General features: G+C 31.8%; 1 protein-coding gene across 2 annotated transcripts; it reads left to right on the forward strand.

Moving 5' to 3' along the window:
• Positions 1 to 710: 710 nt before the first annotated feature.
• LOC105840213 lies at positions 711 to 16,680 on the forward strand. 2 transcript variants are annotated; one of them, XM_036287753.1, is made up of 3 exons: positions 711 to 919; positions 1,449 to 1,530; positions 10,954 to 16,680. In XM_036287753.1, exons 2-3 carry the CDS (start codon positions 1,468 to 1,470, stop codon positions 16,132 to 16,134), a joined length of 5,244 nt encoding a protein of 1,747 aa, XP_036143646.1. In that variant the 5' UTR covers positions 711 to 919; positions 1,449 to 1,467; the 3' UTR covers positions 16,135 to 16,680. The 2 variants fall into 2 exon arrangements, with proteins under 2 accessions (XP_036143646.1, XP_036143642.1); XM_036287749.1 differs by having other exon boundaries at positions 714 to 1,005.
• Positions 16,681 to 24,671: the final 7,991 nt, after the last annotated feature.

Genomic DNA, 24,671 nt, shown 5'->3' on the forward strand with positions numbered 1-24,671 from the left:
TTGTTACATAAAAATTATGTCAAATTATAAAATTTACCTTTATTTTTATTTTAAAATATAACATAATATTTATGTTGCTATTTAACATATGCTTAATATATTAAATTAACAGAAAAATTTCTGTGGACTGTTTTGGACATGCGATATCTATTAAATTTAACACAAATTTTTTTACTGTGTAGCTCAAAGAACATCGAGGCTTTGTGGATATTAAAAATATATTTTATTAAAGACAATTTGAAATATGTTTAGAAGATGTCTAAAAATTGTATAAATTTGTCTAAATAGATTAAAAATAATTTTGTATAATTCTTAAAAGATATCGATCTAATTATATAGACATATCTGGAAGACATCTTAAAAAATATTTTTAAGAATATTTTCACGTAAAAATTTTACATTTTTAAGATATTTTTAAGATATCTGGAATGACATTCCAAAATATTGCATAAGATATTTTATTATTATTTAAAAGTTTTTTGTTTATGTGAGATATTATACCATTATATATGATATTAAATAAATGTTATTAAAACAATTTTCAGTAAATAAGAATTAAATATTTTTTTATTATTTTTGATATTTTTTAAATAATTGATTGTTGTTATTTTTTATAATCGATTATCTCAATCGATCTTTCTCGATATATCGTTTATCCGATCTGACCGACTGAGTCATTGACCACGCGCATCCTCTCAGGCCTCCGCCGTTTCAGGTATCGTTAGTATCGTCGCCGACGCCGCCATTTTGTGTAACGTACAGCTGTGGCAGTGTTGGCTTGGTCACGGTGATCACTTGCTCAGCAGTGCTCAGTTAGACTCGACTTGGTGTAGTGTGAATCACTAGTGTAAATTGTTCGAAGATCAGAAGTTGCAGTCCATGCAAAGCAATATAGTATTACGAAAACATGTAATCGCAGGCAAGTGCAATCAGTGATTATAAATCAACATAAATCGTTACTGCTGATTTTCCTCCTGTTCAATTGCTGAATACGTTCGCATTCAGGTACATATTGCTGATGCTCTAAAATTAATTGTATTATTTCACTTTAAACCTAAATTTGATATATTATACGAAACATTTTGTATGTATTTTACAATAAAAAATTGTTTTTCCAAAGCATAAAATACATAAATTACAAATTATATTAAATTCAATGCATTTATGTATTTGTGCTTTATTTTGTTTAAATATCATAGATTATCAAGTTTCGTATCAATGTACTTTTGTCATATCATGTAGATTGATATTATATTTTTATATTAAAAAAACTTGTCAATTTCTTTTGATAAAACATTTTTGTAATGCTGCAACATAATGTTCATTTAATCAATTCTTTTATTAAATTTTTAGTTATGGAATTAAATTATTCTTTACCTGAATAATTGATAATATTGTTCTCTTGATATAATTTAATATAATATAATCTATGATGTAATATGTTACAGAAGGAGTAAGCATCTGGATATGGCTAGAGTTCAATCATACTCAAGAGTGGTAGATCCTGTACTCATAAATACAAATCCAGCTGTAAGTGCTTATTTAACACATGACATTTGATATTTTTCTGTCTGATTTTATAGTTTGTTCTTCTTTTGCTTTTTAAAATTGCTTTGTATTCTTTGAATGTCTCCATCTCTAACTTTTTTTTTTCCTATATCTTTAGAATATCTTTTCACTCAATTTTTTTTAGTATCCTTAATTTATCTTAATTTATCCTCCTATACTACCATTATCCGTAATTAATTTTCAAGAGATGTGATAATGTTTCATGCTAAGAATCCATATAACAATAATAATTGTATATTCATACAAGAGCTTGATTAAAGAGCTTTTAAATTATGTCATTTTATTAGCTATATATTAAGATAATAGTTAACATATTAATAATGTTAGATTAGTAGTTGATAACATGTCGAATAACAGTTGATAATTATTCAAATGTTGATTTCAAAGCACAAAATGCTTGCTCAATGAATAAGTTATGTGAATAATCTAATTTATAGTAATATGCAGTGGTTGCTTGTAGAAAATGTAAAGTTTGTAATAATGGCTATTAAATAATGGATCTATTAATCAAATTTATTTTTCTTTTCGATTATTCAATTCTTATCTTAATATTATATGTTAGACAGTGTCATTTGCCTATAACAACGCGTTCTATTTAATACTTGCAATGCTCACGAGCATCATTTTTTTTTGTTTAGGCCATGTTTTAAAATTCACCCAGTACTGAAAATCAATATGTAACGTTATGTGTATGTAACGTTAACCACAGATTTTTAGTATTGGCGGCGAATTTTGGAACGCAGTCTTCGATAAATAACAAAGATAAAATGACTCCAGGAACATTGCGAGCATGAAGTGGGACACGCCCAATATGGTGACTTGCAATAATTCAATGTTAAAGTCGGTATGATAGGAAACGCAGGATAATGTATAGTTTCCTACTTTATCATAGGGGATATTAAAGTCTTCAATTTTACCGACTGAATTGATATATACTATATAGATGGTAGTAGTGAGGCTCTGCATAGTCAGTACATAATGTATAAGAGTGCATTTACATGTGAGCGGAAAATAATATAGTTTCCTACTTTATCATAAGGATATTAACCTCTGGAGGCTACACCTTTATCCAGTTACACGGTAGCCATACGGATGCGACTTGGGATTTTGTATTTTTAAGTTTTAATAATTTCATGTGTAATTATTCAAATCAAATTCAAATGTATACTTTATAAGGGTACCATTTCCCGTAGAATTCGATGGAAATACTTGCAAAAGTAAAAAAAAACCATTAACCTAGTGAAAAATCACGATTTTCAAAACAAGATTTCGAAAAATACGTTTTTCTTTTTTAGAGTGTCATTTTTTAATAAATAAGATATTTGAATGAAACTTTGGGAAATTAAAGTTGAACAGTTATATTTTAAAGAAGAAAATTCGTTATAGGGCTATATAAAATTTAACTATTTTTTACAATGCATCGAAAATATGATATTTTTTTAGTAGGTAAAAAATATAAAAGAAGCATATTCGGATAGACAAATTTTATTCGCTTTAAACTCATTTCATTCGGTTTAATTTTGATCATTCCTACATTCTATACATAGGCCAACCCTATGATTATCGCAAATACACCCCTGACAACTGCAACACTTGAGTCGAGTTCTGGCCGCATTTTCGTGTTCGCAAAGCGCACATCTTGCTCGAGTCTCTTTCTTTATAATACTAAAATTACTTACCGGTACATCAACAACTTTTAATATTTTTTAAGTAACATTTTTCATATTAAGTCATAAACTTTGATTTTCTAAACGCCTGCAAAGCTGTGATTTAATTAATAGAAAAGTGAGACTTTTCAAATATTCTTTCTTCAGACCCGTGTGGCTTCGGCGTGTACAAAGCCGGTATCTGCGATTTAAAAAAAATCGTTATTTTTGAAATTGATTAATTTTATTTACGGAGCATGTAAATATTTCGCCGCAAATTATACCTTTTATCATATTTAGGCCTCTACATAAAACTCTGTACATAGAATATAGTTTTTTATTCTGTAGTGTATGTGGCTATTTTTTTTAATATGATAAGAAAAGTATAATTTGCGGTTAAATACTTACATGCTCCGTAAAAAACAATTTCAAAAATAACGATTTTTTTTTAATCGCAGAACCGGTTTTGTACACGCCGAAGCCATGGATGCGAATTAAGGTTTCGGTAGATTTTTTATGCTTCTAGCTCAACAGCTATAGGGCGACTGGCGTCAAATAACATGGCGTCGGTTACTGTTATGGGTACACATATTTGTCGTACGAGTTTGATGGCGTTGCAGGACGTAACTAGAAAACGGCGAAAATATGAAATTTTTGCCCAAATCGCACTCGTATGGTCTCCAGGGGTTAAAGTCTTTAATTTTACCGATTGATATGTGTATATGAAATTGATGTAGTAGGGTCCTGATGCAGCTTATGCATAAGGGAGTGGCTCACTTGGACACAGTACAATTAGATACAGTGCGAATGGACACGTTGCAAATGGATACAAAATAATGTACATGGTTCAAATGCACACGATTTATTTGGACACAGGAATTTTGCATACTGCACAGTTGTACACCGTAAAGTTGTACACCGTACATTTCTATACTCTTGTGTTTAGAGCACCCTCCTCCGCGCACGCGCGTATATGTGTGTGTGTGGGGAGCCACGGTTACGATGTAGAAATGTACGGTGTACAACTTTGCGGTGTACAACTTTACGGTGTAGAAATGTACAGTGTACATTATTTTGTGTCCATTTGCAACATGTCCATCTGCACTGTGTCCAATTTTACTGTGTCCAAGTAAAGGCCACTTTGTACATAATGTATAATGCATAAGAGCGCATTTATGTATGAGCGGAAAAGTAGAACGCTGAAAAACAGAATCCAATTATTGATAATAGAATATATAAACAGCCACTGAAAATTTTTTTACATAAAAAATAACTTCATAAAATTATTAGATACAGGAATAAAGAAATATCTATGTAATCTCTTTAAAGTTATAATTTTTTTAAACTCAAGTAATTTTTGTTTGTAATATTTTTTCGGATAATGTATCCCTTCAAAATTCCTTATCACTGAACTATAATCGCTTGCATCTTAACTTGTACAGTAGATTTCAGCAGATTCCGCAAAATTTTGGTTAGAAAACCAATTTTGACTTTTATTGACCCTCCTTTTTTATTTAGTTAGAAATTGTTTATTATACTAAAAAACATTTACATATTAGGGCCAATTTCACCAACCCCGGTTAAACTAACTGACGATCAATGTTAACAGGATAGTGTGTGATAGCATACAATATTGCATACGACATCTAGGGTCCTCGTTTCAAGAATAGACCCCCTAATTGGTTAATTCACTTATGCATTATGCATTTTGTGCATAAGTGAATTAACCAATCAGAGATCTTTATTTATATCCTGGAGAGGGAAATAAACGACTCTGATTGATTAATTCTCTTATGTGTCATGCACTAAACACTTATGTAAAAGTCTGTGCGGGGGCCCCATCACACACAAAATGCATAGTGTAGCATAAGCATAGCATAAGACCATTGAACCAACGAGTTCCCAGTATAAAGTTACATTGATTTACGTAAAATAATTGGTTTAGCGGTCTTATGCTATGCATCTGTAGTTTCATATATAGGCCCATCACACGTACATTTCTGTAAACGTCAATGTAAGAAATTGAGCAATGCGATTGGTCAAAACTTTACGATTATGGAAATGTACGTGTTATGACCTTAAGAAAGAAGGGAGCAGTGCACAAGCTTTAACGAGGATGCACGTTTGCGCCAGGTGAAGGCATATTTGTTTCTTGAATCGCACACATAGAACTCATATTTGCGTATATGTGACATGAAAGACAAACGTTTATTTTTATGCCATAGACATAATCCATGTTACTTGTTTCACAATACCACACAGCGAACGTGAACATGTCACAGACATATGTCTATGTGTGCGCTACTAGGAAACATTATGGTGAAAAGCAATTCCCCCGCATGGTTGACTTAATACCCCCTTTTCTTACCCAAACTTGGACTTTAGACTCGGTTCCCTTCCTCAGGTTCAATTTTACCAACCACAGTTAGACCTTAGACCATATACTATTGGACTGCGCATTGTCTATGAAAATTGTTGCTGAATAAAAAGAAAGAGACACCGCTCTAGTGACATATATACATTGAAATAGCGGGCGTTTGTGCTGACTCATTTTGCGCGTGCGCAAAACTCAAGGTACATCAAGTAGCATCGTAATGTTTTCACTCTCTTCTAAGCAAGCAATATATAAGTATTACATACTATTGTAATAAAACATAAGATGAATTTTTCATTTAAACTTTGTGGGTACTATAAAATCATGAAATTATTTTTTTTGTGGGTTGGTAGTACTGTCTTTGACATCTATGCAGAGTTTCATGTCGATATATTCAATTGCTGCAGAGCTACACGTGTTTTTGTAAACATACAAATGTGAGTTTTTCGATTTTTACTATGTCTGATTTTGTTGAGCAAAGAATTTGCATTAAATTTTGCGGAATGAATATTCTACCGCGGAAACGTTGAGGATGTTGCAGAAGGCCTTTGGTGATAAAGCTATGTCGCAAAAAAAAATGTTTACAAGCGGTATAAAGACTTGAAAGAAGGCCGAGAACGAGTTCAAGATGAACAGCATCCCGGACGACCATCAACATCTACCGATGAAAGCCACGTCAAGGAAATAAAAGATTTGGTGCTCGAAAATTGTCGATTGACACTTAGAGACCTTGCTGATGCTGCGGGCATTTCATTTGGATCAACACAAATTATTTTAAAAGATGTTTTGTGCCTCAAACGCGTCAAATCTCGATTGGTTTCAAAAACACTTAATTTCGTCCGGGGCGTTGTTCGTCTTGAACTCGTTCTCGGCCTTCTTTCAAGTTTTTGTACCACTTGTAAACATTTTTTTGTGACATAGCCTTATCATCAAAGGCTTTCTGCAACATCCTCAACGTTTCCGCAGCAGAATATTCATTCCGCAAAATTTAATGCAAATTCTTTGCTCAACAAAATCAGATATAGTAAAAATCGAAAAACTTACTTTTGTATGTTTACAAAAACACGTGTAGCTCTGCAGCAATTAAATATATTGACATGAAACTCTGCATAGATGTTAAAGACAGTACTACCAACCCACAAAAAAATAATTTCATGATTTTATAGTTCCCGCGAAGTTTAAATGAAAAATTCACCTTATTTTTGGTCACAATAGTATATGTTAATGACGCCGTGTACAAGAGGTGATGCGCAGTCCAGTAGTATATGGTCTAAGGGTTAGACGAACCGACTGTCAGAGTTATCAGGGCGACCAATATAAATCTCCTCTTGTCAGTCTTGATGTCAAAGTATTTACATCTGTTGGCCGCCCTGATAACTGACCGTTAATTCGTCTAACCCTGATTGATGAAATTGAATCTTAGCCCGTAAACTAGAGGATCTTTGCTGGTTACGTAATCTGTTTTGTATTGGCGTCGCAAATGCTCAAAGTGTACACCGAGGTGCATTGATCCGCTAGGTCATAATAGTAGACCTGACTTATTAACTTACATGTATACCCATCTTTATCTTACTATATATGATACTGAGATATGTATACTGAAATATAGATATACTAGAAGGTATTACTAGCATGCATATGTCATAAGCGAAATGCGAGGAAAGAACAGATTGTTATCCGAAGAGCAGTTTCTTTTTTTAATCTTCTCCGCATGTGTACCATATATGTAATAAGACTATATTGCTAACGTCGGACATAAGGTGCCTTTTCACGCTGATACTCAACGCTTATTTTCAGCGTTAAAAGACATTACGTGATTAAAAATGACGAATGGGTATCTTCATTTTTAGTCACGTGATGTCTTTTGACGCTGAAAATGAGCGTCAAGCGTTAGCGTGAAAAGGCACCTTCATTCCATAGGAGGAGTGGATGAAATCAAAGAGAGATAGACGTAGTGAAAATCATGTACCTGCATCGTTGTGCGTGGCATATGGTTAGTAGACACGCGCGAAGCGCGCGGTAGCGAGAGCGACTTTTGCGCGTGCGCAAAACTGTCAAAGTACATCAAGTAGCACCGTAATGTTTTCACCATAGAGATATATAATATAGAGTCAATCTTCTGTGAGCGGAGCTGTCCGCATCTTCTATGGGATAGAATGATATGTAGTAAGGTGTTGTCTTTGTCACTCAGCTAGTCTGGTGGGAGATTCAGAGGCGCGCTCCCCGCTCCCCGTACCTCGCGATGCCGTTTGTACCCCACGCACGCTTCGATGTACGGGGAGCGGGGAGCGCTCTCCCACCAGACTGGCTGAGTGACGAAGACAACACCTTACTACATATCGTTCTATCCCATAGAAGATGCGGACAGCTCCGCTCACAGAAGGTTGACTCTATATTATATATCTCTATGGTTTTCACCCTCTTCCGAGCCCAACTAGCAATATATGAGTATTAGAGTCCTATAATCAAAGAAGCGCGAACTCTACTCACATCATAGACTAACGTAGACGGAGCATTACCTATCACTTAGAACGAGTCACGAGAGGGGGCTGATATTCGGGGTGAAGAGGTACTCCATGAACTTCGGTTGAATTCGGGTACGCTCGATAATATTCGACTAATAATTCGACATATGACTGCAAGAGGAAGAGAGAGAGAGAAAGAGAGCGCGAGCGAGAGAGAATATGACTACAAGAGGGAGAGAGAGAACGAGAGAAAGAGCGAGAGCGAGTGAGCGACGGACGATATAATGCCGAACATAGTCGAATCGCGACGGAACTGACCGAAGTTCATGAACTCTCCTCTTACCGCAAAAATCTGCTACCCCTCCCAAAAGGCTCCGTCTACGTTAGTCTATGAGTGCGTTCAGGGAGACGCTATTAGCGCTACCAGCATCAGTCCATCTTCATTACTCATTAAAAGTGAAACAAGGATAAACTGATGCTGATAGCGCTAATAGCGTCTCCCCGAACGCACTCCATGACTCACACCTTGTCAACCGCCGCCATCTTAGGATCGTACAGGCGCATGTCTGACATGTCATCATGACAATGAGATATATATATGATATGCACAATGGTAAAAACTGTGCTGTACAATCTACGACAAAATGACCGCATTTAACAGACGAAGCAAATGATAACCGGGCAGAATCCATAAAAAATGACGGAGGAATGTTGGCATTTCTCAAAGATCCCTAGGATCCATAAACTTATTTCTGAAAGTTGATAACACTGTTGCGTACTCTTAATGCGCAACAGTGTTATCAATTTTCAGAAATAAGTTTATGGATCCTACGTATCTTTGAGAAATGCTTCCTTCGCCATTTTGTATAGATTCTGTCCGGTTACCTACCGAAGCAAATCAGTAAGCGCTCAGTAATTCTTTATTATGATTAATTGCTACTTTTATAGATCCAATTAAGAAATAAAGGCAAGAATCATATTAAAGAATTACTGTCCTTGGGTATCGTTCATCTTTCCCTCGCGTTTTGACCGTTTAATGTTACTTCCAGTTACAGACTTATTTAAGTTTATGCTTCCAGTATACTTATATTTCAGTGGATATGTATATATTATATATGTCGATAAGTCAGGCTACTACTATAACCCAATGAATCAATGCATCTCAATGTACAATTGTAAGTCAGTTAGGAAAGACTCGTCTTTTTTTACTAGAAGTTCTCTACTTAAGACGATTTTAAATATGAGACTTGATTATAAATATCGGCTTATGTAGACAGTGTGCATATTGCGATTGCGTTTTTGTCTAGGCGTCTTAAAACTGTGAGTACTATCTACGATTGCACGACTTCTATTGTAGACGAGCTTTAAGAGTATAAGATGTAATCACGGCCAAAATCATTGTGATTTTCTCATTGATATACATTACTGACAGTAGAAAGGAAAATCGTAGAGTGATCAACATATCTGTTTCACATTTTACGTGCCTTGCTTCCTCTTCTACTGCTACTTGCGGTTCATTTTACATGTCGATGGATTTTCCTGAGAACATTCCACAGTTAAGCACTAGATGTCAATTTTACAATAATAAGTAGTAATGCTAATATTAATAAATATTGTATTAGTAAATGTTTTTTACATGGATCAAAGAGTCTATGAACGAAGTGTAAGACAGCCCTGGCGGAAAAATTTTCTACAAAATTCTAAAAAACTACAAAAATTTACAAAAGTGTTCCAATTCTAGCATTTTTCTGTAGAAACTACAAAAAAATGTTAGAATTGGAACACTTTTGTAAATTTTTGTAGTTTTTTAGAATTTTGTAGAAATTTTTCCGTCAGGGAGGCTTTGAAATTTATGGTAAGATAAGGGGTTTAGCGCTGTCTTTTTACAAGTTGACACTGTTGGGTGTTTTCGTCACTACTCAATGATTCTCAAAAGATTAGATATACTTCATATCCGCTAAGTCCTGAACTAAAGTACGAAATGCAAATTGCTTGGCATCCTTGAGAAATTATTACGGATGAGCTATAACGCACCTTTTGATATCTTCGTTTACATTTGTTGACACCGACGATGTCAACCTTAGATCACGGATTAAGGTAGAAGTGGTCGATGCAAAAGCTCTAGAAGATGCCACGTTTGCGGCGTTTTTTTATAACTTTAAAATACTCTTAAAAACATTTAACTTTTCTGAATTTTTGGATTGCCTAACCTCCCTTGTGAGATATCTTTTTGAAGATTTCTTCCCCCAACTCAATAACAGCTTGCAAAGGGCAGTGTGCGATCTAGTAGTATATGCGCAGTCTAATGTGTCAACTTTTAGAAAGAGACGCCAAGCAAATAAAGAATAAAGCATTTTCCTCTTATCGCAAACATTTTATAAGTTTTCTTGGCCACACACACACACACACACACACACACACACACACACACACACACACACACACACACACACACACTCTTCATACTACATTTATAGATTCTTTTGTCCATGCTCTTTTTTTATAAAAAGCTTTGTTTCATAGACATTTACATTAACATTTAGCGTTATGTCTCAATTTTTTCAGTTTATTCATAACTTTTTAGTCGATATATAGGCAAGTGATTTTGTATCTTATACTCCTTACATCATGTTAGGGAATGCTAAAGTGACAGAATTATTGACATTATACAGGTTTGAATTTTTGAATTAACTTGACAGAATTAAAAATCATTTTACACGTGTAAAAATTATCCTACACATCCCTTCGAACCTGTTTTCGGCAATTCTGTCACATTAGCATCTTTAGTAACTATATTTTGTCTTTTAGAATTATTTTTTATATTCTTGAGATTATAAAGATAAGAAAATTTTATTGCCCTGAAGTAAATTTAAGAATTTAAGAATTACATATTTTTCAGCTTAATACCGAAATTCAAAGTGGGGTGAAGATTAAGGAAGAACCTAAGGATACGACATCGGATTCCGATACAATAGAAGATATATTAAATAAAAATTGCTTTAGTTTGATTGATCACGATTACCATTATCGCGACGAATCATCATTTAAAAGTATTTCGTGTAAAGACATAAATAGTACAGAAAGTAAACATTTATCGAATAGTCATCATACACATTCAAATGATGTAAACGAGATTATTAATGTTGAGCGTAAAGTTACAAAAACGAAGAAAGAAATAGATAATACCTTACAATTTAAGAAACAAAAATGTTTTAATAAAACCTCTAACAATAAGAACGTTAATATATTACGCTCAACTAAAGATACCATAAAAAAAAGAAGAAAACTACGACATAAAAGTAAATTAGTAAAAAAGAAATCTGTTGACGCAAATAAATGTGACATATGTTTTAGAAAGTTCTCTTCTTTTAAAAATTGTATAGTCCATAAACAACATTATGCCTTTGAAAAAGATAACAACTGTAGGTTTTGTAGACAACATTACGTAACACAAGAGGAATTACAGTCCCACAAGTGTCCCCGCGAGCATAGGGTTCGCATAAAGACATTTAGATACCATTGTAATTTTTGCAGTCGTACCTTTAAGGAAAAAGGGCTTTTACAATCTCACTTGTTTCACATACACAGTGAGTTAATATTTTTTAATAACACAGTTAAACACAGTACTTCCAGATCTGAGAATGTAAATACTTCTTCTCAAGATGATACTTTAAGAACTAATATAAATGATGAATTATTGTGTTTTAATAATCTTGTTAAATCAGAGAAGATAGATACCGTAATAAATAACGTTAATAAATCTTGCGATAATAATATGATAGATACTGAAAAATCAACGATTAACGAATCATCCGATGAGATGTCACTAACTGGTAAAAGATTACGGCAACCAACATTAACGGAATATATTGAACTTTGCAAAAAGAAACGCGATATTAAAATTAGTCCAAATAAATTAAACATTACGAAAGATGAGTTTTCTACGTGTGCTTCACATCATGATAAACAAACAAGAGGAAATCTAAGGCCAAAAGAATGTAATGAGCAAATTGATTTTTCACCTGCAAAATTAGATAACTATTCCAAACAAAAAGCACATTCTACTCTGGAACAAAATGCACAACCTGAAAAGTGTAAAAAACCATTTGTAAAATTATATGCAGATGTTGAAATAATGAAATCTTTTCTGGAAAACCTTCCCGATACGGCCAAAGATAAAGGAACCGAGGATCAAGTGAGTGACGTTTCGTATGATCGTGGAGTACCTTATAGTTTACGATCTCTAAATGGAGTCTCTTATGTGGAAGCAGATTCGAATTCAAGAATGAGGAAAAGCAAAAATATACCTAAGAAGTCTCGATTTAACATAGAATCTAATATTAAAAAAGAACAGAATATTGATTTAAGTAAAATAGATTCGAAACTTAAAGCTCGTTTTAAGTGTAAGAAGTGTACAATTTCTTTAACAAGATGTGACGAACGACTAAAAAATTCTTATCAGATTTCTACAACCGATGTGGGAAACAACTCTCTTACTATTGAAGGCAATCTTACGTTGGATCAAAAAAGTGATCAAAAAAGTGAAGTGCGAAATACAATGATACTCAAAGACTTAGAAGTTTCTCTGGAGCGTTTAGCTCCAGTTGTTCCAGATATAAAAGCTACAGTTATGAAAACAGATATAAAAGAATCGGACTTGGAGAAATACAATTATAATTACTTTTTGTGTAAAATTTGTGAGAAGAGTTTTACTTCAAAATTGGCCAAACGTCTACATATTAAGTCGACTCATGTAGCATACATGTCAAGCATATGTGATGCACGATATACAGGGAGGCATAAATTACTTCAGCATTATCTACGCGAACATCAATTTGAACAAAATCAATGTTGCATTTGTTACACTTTATTATCCGATTATGAAGAACTGAAGCAACATTTATATGTTCATTGTCTGAAGTATATTCAAAGAAAGGACGACCAATATCAAGTAAACGTCGAATTAAACTGCAGCCTGATAAAAAACGCTTATAAGTGTTTTCAATGTGACAAAACATTCTCATCACAATCATCTTTATTAGCACATCAAAGTTGTTGCGCAATAAAAGAAGAAAAACAGGAAGATTTCATGGAACAGACAAGTTCATATTCGAAGGAAAGTCTTGAGGTGCAGCAGAAGAATACTGATGAAAATATAGTTACATGTAATGAAGAGATTAATTCAAATACTCCATGTGAACCTTTAAATAATGATTATTTAAAGAAATTAAACGAACATAAAGTTTCGCTTTGTGAAAATGAATCGAGAACTAATAAAGCCAAACAAATTCTTGTTAAGAATAACTTATTAAATGAAGAGAAACTCGAAACCGTCAACGAATCACAAAATTCTACGAAGCTTTTAGAAAATAATAATTCCACAGTTAATAATCAGAATATTACAAATACACAATTGGATGACGTTACAGGAAAAAATGTGACTTATCCTTGCGATATATGTGGAAAACAATTTCAGAATTCCAAGAATTTGGAGATACATGTACGTACTTTTAGCTTTACTACCGATATCTGTCCAATGTGTGGCACCGGATTTAGTTCTAAACGTCTTCTACAGACACATATCACTGCAGCGCACGTACCGCAGATTTCCAAGACTTACAGTTTCCATTGTGTATTCTGTAACCAAGGCTTTTTAAAAAAACACGATCTTCGACCTCATATATTACACTTGCATGGTCAACAAATGCTCAACACCCTTACGCGCAATCTCAATAATCAAGAGAAATCTGATGAAACAGTTACAACCCACACCGCAATGTGTAATATTTGTAACTTGGTATTTGAGACTCATGATCGTTACGTAGAGCACCGGATGTATTATTACAAAAACCACACGTTCAAGTGCAAACTTTGCGAACAAAACTTTCAAGGAATGTACATGTTTCATCATCATAATAAACTTATACATTATTCAGAGGATAAACGCAAGTTATACAGTTATATCTGCGATATATGTAACGAGGGATTTAATCACGAGTCACATTTTTATTCGCACAACATGCATGTTCATTCGAATGAAGTAAATTTAGCTGAAACTGCAAAAGAATTTGAAGATAGAAACCGTTCAGATTACTCATCTCAAAATGCCCAGGAGCAGATTAAAAATGTTATTATGAACCATAAACAAAAAAAACAGCCATCCAATGAGTGTATTTGCCAAATTTGTCAGCTGAAATGTACAGATATGAATCATATGGCAAAGCACGTAGAGTTTTATGCCAATGATGGCGATTTTAAATGTGACAAGTGTGAAAGACGATGTAGAACATTTCCATTACTTGATCAACATAGGAAATTAACTCACCATTGTCGTGATGTTTATAATGGACATTTATGTCATATTTGTGGTGAAGTTTTGGAAACTCTTATTGCATTGAAATGTCACGAGAAACACTCACATTCAAATACTACTAACAATACGGATAATAGGAAAAATTGTAATCAGAAGTCATCTTCGAACATTACACGCAAGATAGCAGAACATTCATATGAATCTAAGAACATCAACAATATAGCTAATGTAACTGAATATAATTGCGTATTCTGCGATATGAAATTCTCTACTGCCAGCAGTGTCCAAACACACATTGTTCATGTTCATATGGATGATATGTTAAATAAAAGAGCTACTTTAAGACTAGCTCTTCCCATTACTAATAGCTATGACATACAGAAACAATTTGCTGAAACTGATCAAACACCATCATCATCTTCAATATCATCATCTGAAGATAAGTCGATTCAATTTCTTCAAAAATCAGCAATTCAACAATCTAATATTGTTACTAATATTATGCCTAAAACTGGAATAAACGATGGAACTACTATTAAATTAAAGAAATTGAAAACTTTGAAGAAAATTACAGAGAAGACGCCAATCTCTTCTATTTCATGTATTAACAAATCTAATCAGGACAATATTTCGTCATGTAATACTATCGCATCGAACACGAAATCAAGAACGAATACTTCAGTTTCTCTCTCCATTGGACAAAAATCTTTAAAGCTCGTCGTATCAAATAATGAAATAAGAAATAACAGTTCAGCTCCTTTATCAACTGGATCAACAATTTTCAAAACTGTCGTATCAAACGCTGTATCTAATGATAACACGGAATCAAAAACGGATACTTCATGTTCATCATCCATTGGATCAACAAGTTCAAGAAATGTCGCATCAAGTGAAACAGAATTCAGAAATAACAATTCACTTTCTTTATCTACTGGGTCAACAACATTTAAAACTTTTGTATCAAATACCGAATCTAAAGCTAACGCTTCAACTTCTCCATCTAAATCAGCTAATGATCTCCGAAAAAGTTATGAAGTTCCTTCAAAAGTTAAGTCAATCAATGAATATAAAGCTAATTCAGTTTCATCATTAAATAGATCTGTAATAGTTGAAAATAAATCCAAAACAACATCTGTATGTCCTTTATCAACTATATCTTTATCAACATTCAAACATGTTATGCCACAATCTTGGCAAAGCAACAGAATTACAAATCAGAAATCAGAATCAGAAAACAACTACAATTATAGTTATTCATGCCCGTTATGTCCGCTAGAATATCCATCTTTGATGTTCTTCCACGCTCATCTTAAGTATGCTCATGCAGATTCCATCCGAACTCAGAAATTGAACATTCCACAGATGAATCAGGCTCAGAAAGCTTCTATAATAGAATGTTTATTGTGTCCATGTATCTTTCTTGATGAGATCTCGTATAAGAAACATTTGAGAAACTCTCATATGTATTTCGTGTATATCTCAAACTCTGAAACTCAAGAGGTGGCAAAAATCAATAACTCATCTAATCCCCCAGTAACACAGACAAGCATCAATAAAGAGGTCACAATTCCTGAGGTAATTACTGTAGATGATGATGATAATCATCATCATGATAACATCAAGAATACAGCAGATCAACAGACAACCAAAGTAACAGCCATGCTTGATCACAGAGAACAAAACGAGAAAATTGGTAAATTGAGAGTAAAGCCTTTTGCAAGGATCATGGAAAATTTACCTAAGGATTCTGCATCGGAAGTCTTGTAGACTAAATAAATCTGGCCCAAATCAGATTTTGGTCAGATTTATCATGAAAGTTTAAATTTCATTCATACTAAGAATATATAGTTAATGATAGATATACTAATTTATAAAATATTAAAATAATGATAAACTATAAGCAAGAAATTATGTTTCAATTTTGATAATTTATTACAAAGATGATTGAATGACAAAGGCAATTTATTTGATATAATAAATGGATATCTAATTCTTAATTAGTATTGATTGATGTGATTAATTAGTATTGACTGTATTGGTTCATTAGCTGTATTGATTATTTTACTCAAATAAGTATATCGCTAATTTACTACAAAAACTACATAACTAAAAAAAGTTTTAAGTTGTCTGCAAAAAGAAATATAAGAATTTTAGTGAAAATTTCGTTAAAAAGGCACTGCAAGTACAGATAGTCGTGATTTAAAATATTTAAACTGGAAAATTTTGTTTTTCTTAAATTAGATCCTTATTGTAAATGAGCTAGTAAAGAGATGATGTAGTACTATTATATCATTTGATTAAATGAATAAAAAATTAAACTATAAACAAATGCGATAAAAATAGGAGTTTTTTATTTAAAAATAAGTATTAATGTTAAGCAAGGATATTTTTAATTTATATTTCATATTTTTGAATTTGTCAATTTGTATGGAGTTCTTGAAAAATTAATTAGTAATCATTGTATAAATATATTTATATTCATTTATTAAATAAAATTTAGTTATTAGGATGTGAGTAATCTTTAAGGGGATGCTGGACTGCCTCTCAAACTTGATCGGGGTCGATAATGTAGAGTCATTCGTGCACATCATTAATGAGATTTCGTATATATTTCTTTTATAGATTTGGAAATTCTTTTCCAGAATTAAAGTACACATATTAATATCCATCTGTGCATTGGACTTTATATCGAAAACAGAATAAAATTTTTTTTATTGCTCTACTTATCGATTTTTTACGCGTATATAATCTAAATTTTCGTTTCGCAATTTCATATCAGTTAAGCACTCAAATCTAATTTTCGAAACTCGACACTGTTCTCGTTGTCTACTAGTCTGTGAATACGAATTTCGTAAGTACAAACTGTAGATCTTTTCTATTAAGCAAACATTGTTATAATGTGACAGAAAATTAACAATTTTTTCCCGGTTTTGGTAGAAACTCCACTCCACAGACTGGTAGCAATGCATATTCTTTTATTCTGGAGAAGAATTTTCAAATCTATAAAAGATATAAAAAGATATTGCGAAACAAAAATTACTATTTTTTTGTCGGTAAAACAGACAACTCCAGCATCCCCTTAAGTTATCAAAGAATATTGCAAGGCAATTTAAATATGTTGGTTATGTAATGTTGTAAATGAACATTTAATTTTTAACTGTCATTAGATAAGATTCTTAAAATTATAATCGTAATAAGTTTTAAAAATGTAATATTACCTCTTACTGTTTTAAAAATTTGTTTTATTATTATATAAGAAATTCTAATTTCTTATAAATGTATGCTATTTGTCATTTTTGTGTTTGGGTTGTAAATACAGTATCACAATAAAATGCTTATCAGAGTGTATATATATGAAAAATTATATTAATCAATAAAAGTCTTATATTTATGGATTTTGTAGTTTTTATAATTTTATTATAACTAAATCTGTTTCCTCTCCTCTTTCTTTTTTCATGTCTTCCTTTTTTTTCTCTCTCTTTCCCTCCCTTTTTTCCGCGCATGTACAATCCATTCATCAAAAGTATACAACACAAAAGGGATTAATAAATATCGTACTAAAAATCCCTTTTTTTAATTTCCAACTTTTTAATATAACATTCTTTTTATAGCAAAAGAGGAAATTAGGAGTAAGATGTCACTTTATTTTTGTGTTAAATATATATTGTTAATAAATTATATAATGCGTTAAATTATACATATATACATATATATAATTCGGAAAATTATATATGTATATGTATATGTATATATGTATGTATATATATATATATATATATATATATATATATATATTTATGCATTTGTATATACAATTTTCTGAAAAAATGTGCGGATTTTGAATTTTTGAATTTATTATGTAAAGAATCACTCTGTGTGGATAACGATCTGTAATTAATAAAAATTAATAATATTTAAATGTAATATGCGAATAGAAAATTTTATTGTACATTTCAAAATTTATTCTAAATATATTTCATAACTAGTCTTATAAAATTTTCTAAATTAATTTAACGAAATAACTTTTCTTATTCCTCAACTTGTAACTTTAAGAGACAAGATGTGCAATAATAACATTTTTTAACGCGTAATTTTAAATATTTTAAATGCTAAAGAAGAAAGTGTATACATTTTCTAAGATATTAAGAATGTCTATTTTAATTCGTCTTATATGAATCAAGTTGGAACTGTGAATCCTTTCTAAAAAAGGGCATGGCATCGATACTCGCATCTTTCGAAGTATTGTTGTCGCTTTTCCGCGATGCCGATTGGTTCTCTCATTGCGCTTACTACGTGTTGCGAGAGTAATCATTGCGATCGAATTTTGACAGCTGTCAAATTTGTATAAATGGTTATCTATACTGGAAGAGACCGGGAGAGACGGAGAGAGACGGGGTGAGACGGGGAGAGACCGGGAGAGACGGGGAAAGATGAGTCGTGACGGGGAAAGACGGGAGAGACCGGGAGAAACCGGGAGAGACCGGGAGAGACGGGGAGAGACGGAAAACACCGGGAGAGACGGGTAGAGACCGGGAGAGACGGGGAGAGACGGGAAGAGACCGGGAGAGACGGGGAGAGACGAGGAGAGACGGGGAGAGAACGGGAGAGACTAGCAATAATAGTTAATTAATTAATGTATATAAAGTTCCAAAAAATGTTGATCTTATTTTATATAGAAAGATACATGTAATGTCAAAGTATTTAATAATTTATTAACAATTGTAACTTTTTTTGTACATTGTGAAGTATCTTACTCGAACAAAAGATTTTCGAAAGTTAGTTTTCTGTATTGATTTTTGCAAAAGATGTTGATCTCATTTTATATGGAAAGGTACACATATAATGTCAAAGTATTTAATAATTTATTAACAATTGTAATTTTGTTTATCAAACTATATCGTCAATCTCTAATGCTAATTAAAGAAAAAAAAAACAAGAAAAAGAAGAAGAGTCAGAGCTGACAACATTTCGTTACATTTCAGTGTCAGTATCATATTACTTTAAAGAAGATTTATGTATGTTGTGTATATTGTATTTCTTTTTTCCTTTTTTATGTGTATAATATTTTTGAAGAAGAAAGAAAGTTAGATAATAAATTAATGTATGTAAGTACGCTTTCTCTGTCTCTCTCTCTCTCTATTTCTTTTTCCTTTCTTTTTGTATATAATTATTTATTTATATAATTATTATTGCAATTGTTATTTTTAAAGAGTAAAAAACTAAATAGCGCGCGCCTGTGTTGTTCTAGTATAGTTACAAAAAAAGATTGATTATTTGGTGGTTTGTGTTTTATTACTGTCTGATCCGTCCGACATAGATTTTCACTACTCCCTGGTATTCGACGTAACGACCGTAAGCCTCGTAAAAGTCTTATAACGGTTTGAGAACACACTTCCAATGGTTAGGAATTTATTCCTCTTTGCAACATATCTTATATTATAACTTGATATTATATGATTTTTAAACAACATAGTTCTATTATTAAGTAATCCATTATTAATTATATGAATTTCTAGATTGCAATTATTATATTAATGAGTGTCAATATTAATCAATTAGTTTTTTTTTCACTAAATCATTTTACTTTATACTAATGTCTAAAATAAAAATAACATTAAAATGTTAATTTACAGTAATTTGCTTTTAATTGTATTTGAGATTTGTGTTGTTGATCAACTTCGTCTGATGCATTCATCCAAAAACAGTTGCATGGTTGAATCACAAATACACAGAATAAAATGCGCTTTTATTCCAATTTTTAATTTGCATCATATACATTCACGATTAACTTTATGTCATTGAACGATTCATGCTAACAGAATTTGCTGATTGTAATTATGGCGACTTTGACAAACTGCAATTTATTTGCCAATCTGTTTGTCAGTTGAAAGCAAACTGCACTAGGAGATTAGCTCACAATGTGATTAACCGATAATTTTTGATACTTAAAATAAAATCCAAAAATTCAAGAATCGAGAAGACTTCAGATATTACGGATAATAGTAAATGATTATTCTTTCAATATTTTATTTATCAAATTTTGTAAATATATAATGAAGATAAAAATATTTTAAGTATAGTAGGTGCATAAAAATAAAAATAGAATAAAGACATACAAGTATACAAATATATAGAAAAAAGATCTAAAGCTAATTTTTAAATAATTTAACTAAAATAACAAAAGAAACAAACTCAAAATTTTGTTTTAAGAAGACAATATGTAACAGTGAAAAAAAATTCATTTGCAAGAATAACGAACGTTAAGTACTCGAGTAAATTTAGGAACCTGAATAGACTATGTTCTTGTCAACGAATGTCAGGTTCCCTGTAAAAGTATCCCAAGTACAAGAGTGGCCGTGCTTGTCTTTGACTTGGTTTGAAATTAGCAATTAGTTAGGCTAGAGGAGTCTGTGATTGTCAAGAAACGTATGGAAAGTTTTCTCGAGCTTGCTTCAAGTTTCGTCAAGGATGGAGTGTTTTAAACGGTGTACACGTCGGTTCTAAGTATGCTGATATCTTATTTCAAACAATACTGCTTATTCAATTTTAAAATTAGAATAATGCTAATTAAAAACTAATTAAAATATATATTTACATAGCATAAGAACAACTTTATCGGTCGAAGAATTAATTTACCATTATTAACAACTTTAAAATTAAAAAGAGATTGAATTTTATTGGATTCTGAAAAATTGATCGTAGATAGAACATTGCATGAAGAAACGGGATATTCAAGATAAATGATTGAATGGAAAGACATGAAAGTGTTATCGTAAAAAAATGATGGAGTTGATGACATCTATTATTTCGCTTATTGTTTACGCGTTTTTGTGTGTATTGAATTGTAGCGATTCAGACTATTCCATTACATTTCAAAATTAAGCCAAATTATGACTATTAATTACATTTGATAACACATCAAAGAAAATATTTCAAAGAAATAGAAAATCCCAAAAATTCTTGGTTTTTAAAAGTTGTCTTAAAATTAATTAATTTTATTTTAAATATAAATAAATTAAATTTTATAATAAAGACAAACTTTCTTCTGTTATGGAAATATTATAAACTATTTAATATTACAATTAAAATAAAACTATATGTATGTATATGCTCTTGTATTAGATAAATAAATAAATGGAAAATAAACTATTTAAATAACGAAAACATTACATGGAAATTTAAAACAAAATGGTAATGACAGTGCTTATTTTTAAAAATATGTTTATAAGATAAAACTCGTGCGTACAGTTTTGTATTCTGTAAGCAAGTAATATTAAATACATATATTAATAAACTTTATTGTTTTCACTTTACAAAGAAATTTATACACGTTGTATAATCGCTATTTTGCATATCGATAATGCGATATATATTTAAAAGAAATTGGATAGATTTAATAATTATTATAGTCGTCTTTGTTTCATACAATAATGTATCTGGGAAAAATGCAATTATCTTTTTTTCTTTACAAAAATAAAGTTTTCTTAATAAATAATGTTATTTTATTATATTAATTAGAAAACGAAACTATCGATTAATTTTGTGATTATGTCTGATTATATATAACATAATTGTCACATAGTTTGACTTCTTTTCAGTATCAAAGAAAATGGTTATAAAATTAAAGAAGGTTTGTTTGTAAGAGAAAAAGAAACTGAAAAATCTCATTATGCAGGAAAGAAGTTTACAATCATATTCTGGCGTTTTTTACTCAAAGCGCAGAGGAAAGCTGCGTTTTCTTCCGCGATTCAGAAAAGTAATTAAACCGGTTGTACACTCAAACGATGCTATTATAATCTCCCTGAGACGTGAAAAAGAAGTCATAATAACGACGCATAATAAGTTCATCAAAGAATTAACAGGTGATGTAAAATCTAGTTTGATTTATGTGACTGTAAAAATCAATTTTTTGTCTATAAGTCTATATACGTGATATTGAAAATTATTTTATGTGTGTGTGTATTTAAATTTACAAATATATAAAAAGTGAAACTAATCATAACCGCTCTTATTGGAGTTGAGTCGATTGATCAATGAAATATTTCATAATCATTTCACATTCTTCTGTAAAAATTAGAATCATCTTTAACCTTAGAACGCTATTTTTTTGATATTAATATTACTTTGGATAAAAATTCATTCATATAATAAAAAATTTTTTTAGATCTTTTTCTACTTTATAAATTGTGCAAGATGTTACAATAATTAAACTAATATTTTTTAACATAAAAAACTTTATTAAATATTATTTTAAATTATCAAAATTTTAATCATGAAAACTGAGCTAAACTTGAATTAACATCTGAGTAAAAATTCATTTACAGTACTCTAGGATTTAAGGAAATACCAAGTATATATTTTTTAATGATATACTACACAAATATTACTTATTATATAATAACAGAAATGTAGATTGCGATATATCTATACATTTACATTTAAATAAAAAGGGATTAGACTGAAAATGGAGATGAGAACTCAACTGTTTTTATTGACACTAAAGCTATGTATCGAATATTTGACAAGCTACACACAAATACACATACACATGTGCGCGCGCGGCTTGCCTCATCCCTCTTCAACGGTAGTGCAAACGGAGGAATGTTACGAGTAATTTATTTGAAAAATGTCATCAAAGAGATGTGGTCAATTCTGACGAAGCTTTTCACGGTTTATTGCCTCGATGTACACTGAAAATGTCCCTGTGACATTTCCAGTTGACTAACCGAGCATTTGGTGGAACAAACCCGATCACTTTATACGATTAATGATCACACGTGTTAATAATTATAAATATCTCATGATATTAGGCGAATATTTTAATTCATCGATTGATCAATTGCAATATATACAATGTAGGCAAATAAAATTTTTACAAAACAAAGTTGCATTTGCGCATAATACGATTGATCAATCAATCAATTAATTAAAAAAACGTTATTTTCCAAACGAAACCCAATCGCAAGGCATTTTCTTGAAAAATAGTGTACGTTGAAATCAATTTTAATATTTTAAAATTAGACATATCTCTTTTTACAAGTCTCTTTCTCCATTAATTAAATCAGGAAAAATAAACTTACTAATTTACATTTTGCAGAGTGTTGTACAGGTTTAGGTTGGTAAGTTAACTTCAGAAATAAAAATGTTTTAAAAAAAAGTTTTTACTTTTTTTTAACTGTCGTATGCTATCGCAATTATGAAACATACATGCAAAATAAACTACATCATACGGAACAGACAAAAACTTGCTCGTTAATGCGATCGCGATTGCGGATTGCGAATATGGTGGAAAAGCTTGTCAGTGTTGTGTGTTCTGCGTTTTGCGACGGAAATGACATCACTCGTTAACCATATTACAAAGCGGCGCTTCGTCGCATTGTTAGCTCATGTCGCCAATGGTAAAACCCTCGGATACGTATGTCTCGTCATTGTTGCGCGTCGCGATTCATTTCGCCTGCGGAAACACACAGTTGATCGAACCGATACAATTTGTTTGCCACGCTTTCGCCACGCTAAGTGACAAATTACAACGTATCGTTACGATTATCCGGAAATGATAGGTGTACATTTCAACTCCGGATGGAAACGCGTCATTGAAAAATCACGCCTGTCGAAATCATTTAACACAACTGCCGATTGGTGGACATTAATCCTATGTAATAGCTCCAGTAATAATGAACATATTCACAAGTCGGGTAATCATTAGGCATTAAAGGTAAACATTGAGTTGGAGTTTTAAGAGTGATATAAATGTTTCTCAAAGTCTCGTGAGCGGCCAAGTACAGAAGCAACGTTGGTATGCGAAACTGCTGCAGGGGTTCGTAACATGAGGAACAATCGAATGGTGATTCTTCGTCAGCGGACGAATGTACCTCGCTCCATCCTAACAACCCTCACTCGCTCCACCAGTCGTGGAATTTCCAAGCCATCCACGCTGCATTGCATTGATTGCGCCTTGGGGCGAATTGCATCCGCGAGCACGACGCTGTTCCTCACCGGCGTAACGCAACGAGATGCAATGTTGAAATTGATGACGCGCGCGAGCACAAATGCAAACCCTGCTTTGCCAGTCGAAGAAAAACCGAGATAAATGACGCCCTCGTTTCCAAGATAAATTCCTGGAAATCAATTGCTTTGATACCATTTATAATTTTCAAATTTAAGTTATTAATCTAGAAATATCCTGTAAAATCGTTATACATCATGTTATTATAACGATATTCAATAATATGTAACGTTTTCACAAGTATGTCGTATTTAATATTTTATATAAATAATACAAACAATTTTTAACTATAACTTGG

Source organism: Monomorium pharaonis, chromosome 1 (genome assembly GCF_013373865.1).
Source record: "Monomorium pharaonis isolate MP-MQ-018 chromosome 1, ASM1337386v2, whole genome shotgun sequence".
Lineage (NCBI taxonomy): Eukaryota > Metazoa > Arthropoda > Insecta > Hymenoptera > Formicidae > Monomorium > Monomorium pharaonis.